We start from the raw sequence: 6,679 nt of genomic DNA, 5'->3' as shown, positions 1-6,679 counted from the left end.
GCCGGGCTCGGAGGCGGGCCCAGGCGGCCGCTGGGCTGGGCGGGGCGGCGACGGTTGAGCCGCGGGCCGAGGCACTGAGGCGGAGACTGAGAGAGGCGGGCGGGGAGGCGAGGCGCGGGGAGGTACTGAGAAGGTGAGGCTCCGCCCCCGGCAGCACCTGGCCGAGCCGGCTGATCCGCTGACGAACCAAGCAAATATCGGACGCCATGCTGCGTGCGCCGCGCCCTCTTTCTTGAAGTCCTGCCCTCGGAGCCCTGTGTGCTTCCGCGCACGCGCGCCCCACAGGTCCGCGCCGCGCTTCCGGCCGCGCGCTCTCGCCCGGGGCGCACACGCCCGCGCCTGCGCAGCAGGGGGTCGCTACCGTCTGCGAAGCCCCGGCAGCCTTTGATCTCACAGGACCGTTACTTCCCCGGGCCGCTGCTCTCTCCGTGGGACGACCTTCCCTACCCGCATTTCCCTTCTCAGTTCCCAACTTTTAGATGAATTTATAAAGTACTGACACAGGTGAAGCCGCGTTTTAAGGCTCGTGTTAGTGGAAAGTTATTGCAGAACAACAGACTTTTGACGACTGTTCTGTAGGGTTCCTCGGAAGCATGATTCACCAAACATTGCTTCCGAAATTAGGTTTATTTTCAAACTTATCATCGGGGCCATAGTTGAAAGATGAAGAAGAAAAGTTATACCTAATAGAAAAAGGAGTGGCTGGACAGGCCCTTGGTGACCTACATGTCCCCCCCTCCCACCCCCGCCTGTCAAGTTCTCTGCTAGGGGCACTCTTGGTGTCTTTCTTCAGAAGGATGATTCCTTCAGTATTGGGCTTAGGTGACACTTCCTTCCTGGCACCCAGTTATCGGAGCCCCAAGGTAGTGATCTTGCTGGCTTCCTCAATACCTTGAAAGTTCCTGGAGAGCTGTAATGGTGGCCGGTTAACACCGTGTAACATAGTGAATAAGGAAGAAAGGACTTTAGCACAAGAGAATTCCAATACCGGCTTCCAAGTACTTACGTGTATATATGCTAACAGTTTACAAGCACTTGCCTATGAATGAAATTAGCGGGTTTCTTGCCATTGAAGTTATTCTGTCAGTGATGACTACTTATTGATCGTCTTTCTAGTAAGCACTTTCTCTTTTGAGACCTATTTACCTCCTCGTTTGCTGCCCAGAGAGTGTGAAGCCTAACTATATTTCAATTTCCTTGCAGGCAGAGACCATCTTACTCTTTTTATCCTGGCTCTTGTTCCTCAGTCCCAGCATAGTGCTTGTGCTCAGTGGGCACCTAATGGATGATTGCAGATTCCTCTTTCTAAGCAAGAGATCACCATAGATACCCCTCAGGGTTAGGTCAGTGGAAGGTGACCATGCATCATTACCCGCCGCACCTGAGATCACCATGAACATTACAGAGAAAATGGCATCCATCTGGTTAAGGCAACTAAAATGTAGTGGAGAGGCCAGCTCAGCTTGAGCTTTAGGCACTTTTTAACAGGAACACTGAAACAAGTTTGGCCTAAAGCAGCCACCATCTTTGTTTTGAGTTTGACCTAAAGGTTTCGCTGCACATAGTGAAATGTAATCTAACTTGATGTATAAACAGACTGTAATCTAACTAAGATGTACCTTTGTAACCAAGCAACTGAGTCTCAGCCAATCACAGCAACTAAACCTCCAGACAAGCAGAGCAGGAATACTGCTGAAACATGCCCATATAAGGCTAATGCCCACTGCAGCCAATCAGGTTGCTTCTGTATGTCACTTCCTTTTCTCTGGCTATAGATAGGACCTTTACATGTGATGGGATGAAGTATTCTGAACCGTTTTGATCCTGAGTGCTGCCAGGTTCTAGAATCCTTTACCGTTTATGAGTTCTCAAATAAACTTTGTTTATTCTCAACCAGGTGGTTATTTTACTTTGGTTGACAAGCAGTACTCCAGGTCTTCTAGCTTCCTCTCTCTCTTTTTTTTCCCTACTTTGTTTCTGTACCTTCCTCTCAGTGCTTCTCTTTTTATTCACTTTAACCCATTTTTCTTAATTTTTCTGTTGAGGCCTTTTAGGTAGGCATCTGGTGGTGGAGTAGTGGATAGTAGCACTATTTAGTTTGGGCTTCATAGTAACAAGATTCAAATTAGACTCCTAATATTATATCGACATGGGATCTACATGGCCAGATTAGAAAGTTGTTCACCTTGCAACTTTATATATTAACTTTAAAGGTGTAAAGCATACCATATCTTAGTAAAATAGTTTTGGCATTTCTCCATTCTTTTCACTTATTGAAAGTCTCAGAAATTAGAATTGGCCCAGCCCTTTCTCAATTTCTGAGATTAACTTTCTGTTGCTTCTGTTCTGCCTCTTGTTGCCTTCTCTCCTGCTTGTTCAAGCCCACAAGGAAGGCATGATTGTTAGTTCTTCTCAGGAAAACTTTAGTGCTGGATTACACTCCTTCAACTATAGTTAGGTCCCTTCTTGGCCCTGTGCCACTAGTTTTTAAAGATAGAGACCACTTAGTGTGAGCAGAACCACATTTGGTCACTTGGAACTCATTCACAGGATCTGACTGAGCAGAACAAAGCAGGGGAGCGCTACTGCTGTTACCTTCTGTCACTTCAGCCCAGCTCTGCTTCTGCAACTCAGCTAACCTCAGAGGGCTCCTACCTTCCTGAGAAGGAGCTGACAGTGGCTGGCAGAGCCAGTGAGATCTGATTGTGCAACAAGATAGTTGTGAATTTTTTTTTTTTTACCTTCCCAAAACAGGAGTGTTTAAACAATAGCATCTCATTGAAGGCACAACTTCAAAATCTGGGAAGAATGTCCAGATGTCCGCATCACATTGCCTATAACACTGGTCATTTTCTGATTGTTCTTCAAATCTGAGGAAAGAGCCAGAAGCTCTGGGCACAACATGTTCCAGGTCTACTCTACCAGGGCCATTCTGGAAAATAATACTTGTAATGCAAAATTGTCCTGTTTATCTAAAGTAGTGTTATTGAGCTCTCTCTGTGGTGGTATAATCATGGCTAACTTACCTACATAATTTGTCATTGTTTCACTTTCTCTTTGCTGTTTATAAAACATATGCCAGGCTGTGATACTTGGGATTTAGGGATGCTGAGAAGCCAGAAAGGAAGCTATATTTAGGCAAATCATATCATTGGCTAACTATAATATTCTCTTGTTTTTCTCAGTCAGAATACAAAGTTTCAGTCAATTTATTGGGAAGATGAGTCTTTATAATTTATTCCCAACTATTATCTTTTTTTTCCTGAAAATATATTGTTTAATACCAACAAGTTCAAAACCTGAGTTTTGCTTACAAACACAAATTGGTTTTTTTCTTTCCCTAATGAATTCAACAATTATTTTAGAAGAGGTTAAAAATAACTCTAATTTTATTTAAATTGTACAATAGGTTGATTCAATATGCCTAGTAAATTAATCTCAATTAAATAGGCTTTTTATTTTTTTTTTTTATTTTTATTTTTTTTTTTTTAAATTTTTATTTTGTCAATATACACTGTAAAATCCTTGATCCATTTTGAGTTGATTTTAGTACAAGCAGAGAGATATGGGTCTAGTTTCAATCTCCTGCAAATGGATATCCAATTATCCCAGCACCCTTTGCTGAAGAGGGAGTCCTGACCCCAGTGAATAGGCTTAATGCCTTTGTCGAAGATCAAATGGCAGTAAGTGCGTGGGTTGATTTCAGGGTGCTCTATTCTATTCTAAATAGGCTTTTTATTTTTTTTTTTTTAAATTTTTATTTTGTCAATATACACTGTAAAATCCTTGATCCATTTTGAGTTGATTTTAGTACAAGCAGAGAGATATGGGTCTAGTTTCAATCTCCTGCAAATGGATATCCAATTATCCCAGCACCCTTTGCTGAAGAGGGAGTCCTGACCCCAGTGAATAGGCTTAATGCCTTTGTCGAAGATCAAATGGCAGTAAGTGCGTGGGTTGATTTCAGGGTGCTCTATTCTATTCTAAATAGGCTTTTTATTTTTTTTTTTTTAAATTTTTATTTTGTCAATATACACTGTAAAATCCTTGATCCATTTTGAGTTGATTTTAGTACAAGCAGAGAGATATGGGTCTAGTTTCAATCTCCTGCAAATGGATATCCAATTATCCCAGCACCCTTTGCTGAAGAGGGAGTCCTGACCCCAGTGAATAGGCTTAATGCCTTTGTCGAAGATCAAATGGCAGTAAGTGCGTGGGTTGATTTCAGGGTGCTCTATTCTATTCTAAATAGGCTTTTTATTTTTTTTTTTTTAAATTTTTATTTTGTCAATATACACTGTAAAATCCTTGATCCATTTTGAGTTGATTTTAGTACAAGCAGAGAGATATGGGTCTAGTTTCAATCTCCTGCAAATGGATATCCAATTATCCCAGCACCCTTTGCTGAAGAGGGAGTCCTGACCCCAGTGAATAGGCTTAATGCCTTTGTCGAAGATCAAATGGCAGTAAGTGCGTGGGTTGATTTCAGGGTGCTCTATTCTATTCTAAATAGGCTTTTTAAAATAAACTTAATTTTCTAGTAATTTTTGATTTATAGAAAAGTTGCAAAGTACAGAGTTCTATATACACTTCATCCTGTTTCCCCTAACGTTAACATCTTCTATAACCACCATACATTTGTCAAAACGAAGAATTAATATTGGTATATTACTATTGACTAAACTGGAGAATTTTTCAGACTTCATCAGTTGTCCATTAAATGTTCTTCCACTGCTCCAGGATTCGATCCAGGAAACTACATTTATTCTAATGAGATCTTTTTTGAAGGGATGTTCAGGGGTGGATGGAAACATGTAAGACAAAATCATTTTCTATTCTGTTGAAAACTGAACAAAGTGCATAAGAAGGATTCAGTACGTGGCAAAATGCCTTGACCCCAGGAGCACCCTGCTTTATGACTGCAACCTGGGTTTCAACACCTTATCCGCTTAAGCTGCCTGGGTCTTTGTACCCAAACTTGTGACTGTGACCTAGTGCCACATATGATGGATTCAAGTGCATGCCTAAAGCTTGTTGCCTGCTCTCATAGCCCTGGGTCCCACCACCTGTTGCACTAAGTGTAAGCTTCTGGAGAGTACTTTAATCTTCTGCAGTCTCTTAGAGCAGTGGTGCAAATCAGTGGTTAACAGCACAGCTGTGTTGTCAGGCTTCTGGTTTTAAACCCTACCTCTACTTTGTGACCTTCAGCAAGGGCTTTGATCTGCCTAAGTTTCCATTTCCTCATCCCCATTTTGCAGAGAGGCAATGAGAGTTGTAGTGAGATTTAAATTTTATAATCATCAGAGATCATTTAGAAGAGTGCCTGGTACAGAGTAAGAACTGAGTAAATGTTACCCTTCATTGTCACTCTGTTCCAGGAACAGTGGGTGCATCAGTCTACCAGTTGGGTGGTCAAGAAATAACAAAGACTTAGTGCTAGAACAAAAGTCACTTAAGGAAATCAAACTCATTTATTGGCTAAAGAGAATTAGAATTAAAAGGAAGACTGTTCTATTGAAAAAGGAAATAAATATGAAACTTGAGAATAGAATTCTAGAAAACAAAGAAATGCAATTTTTTGTCACCGAAAATCATGTGGGGCAAAGGTCATGCTAATTCTGTATGTGTGGGTCCAATTTTAATCTATTTGTGTCTAAAGAGCACAGTTCTCATCACCATTTAACCTTAGCTCACATTTAAGCAATGAATGAACAGGGAAAATGTTCTAATTTGTAGAGGTTAATTTTATAATAATGATCACAAGTAATGTAATTAGGTTTCTAAAGAAAGAAGGTGTATTGTATAATAACTATTTTGTAGTAACATAACTTGGCCTTGGCATAGTGCTTTGCATTTTTCAGAGAACTTTCATAGTCATTTTTTCCATGTGATCCTTGAGCTAAAGGAGGGTGTAGGAATTATGAAACACATTTTGCTTATGTGGAAACTGAAGTTCAGACGGAAGGAAGCATATCAGGAAAGGCTTTGCAGAGGAAGTGTCACAGCACTGAAGCTTGAGAGATGTGTAGGAGATTCCCCAGGTAGATGGAGGGTGGGGATTCCTGGCAGAGGTGCTATAGACGATAGGGAATAGTGATAGAAGATAGGAGAGTTCTTTAGTGGGACCAAATGCTTCAATATGTCTGATGCTTTCGGTAAGGGGAGCAGTGTAGGGGCAAGTTTTCATTTGCCAGGCTAGGAGTTTTGACTTTAGTTTCTGGCAGTGAGTTGCTTTCAGGTAAAGGAGAGTAACATGGTCAGATTTCAGTTTAGGAAGATCACTATGGCGGTAGTGTAGGAGATGAATTGGGAAGATCTTTAGCCAGTAGATTCAAGAAAACTGATATTTTCTAAACCTGTTGGTCATGAGATCTCAGGTCCTAGGTATGGTGACAATGAACAAGAGTAGACAGCCAGATTGGCACTAGCAGCACAATACTGCCTGCAACAAATCACAAGATTTAGATGCAGAACCACTGGCTCCTGCCCTGGATTTGTCAGATCTACACGTTTTCTTGGAGCATTACCATTTAATTTCTTTTGGCTTTCCTCATCTGTGTAATGAGGGCACCAATTTTGTGTATGTTAATTAACATTGATGGAATACTTCTGACAAGAAATCAGGACTTGGGAATGAAGACAAGTGTGAATATGTCACAGGTTGGTCCCAGAATCATAT

The 6,679-nt window shown here is 41.4% G+C and overlaps 1 protein-coding gene across 1 annotated transcript in view; it reads right to left on the bottom strand.

The window, feature by feature from the left end:
- Positions 1–239, bottom strand: part of SYPL1 (synaptophysin-like 1) — a 21,674-nt gene extending 21,435 nt beyond the window's left edge. Inside the window, exon 1 of the mRNA XM_008567894.1 lies at positions 158–239. Within this exon, the coding sequence (XP_008566116.1) occupies positions 158–208 (51 nt within the window). The 5' untranslated portion in view covers positions 209–239. The remainder of the gene's footprint in view (positions 1–157) is intronic.
- Positions 240–6,679: the final 6,440 nt, after the last annotated feature.

The sequence above is a fragment of the Galeopterus variegatus genome, unplaced genomic scaffold (genome assembly GCF_000696425.1).
Source record: "Galeopterus variegatus unplaced genomic scaffold, G_variegatus-3.0.2 Scaffold20, whole genome shotgun sequence".
Classification (NCBI taxonomy): Eukaryota; Metazoa; Chordata; class Mammalia; order Dermoptera; family Cynocephalidae; genus Galeopterus; species Galeopterus variegatus.
This window is presented reverse-complemented; position numbering and strand designations above follow the sequence as displayed.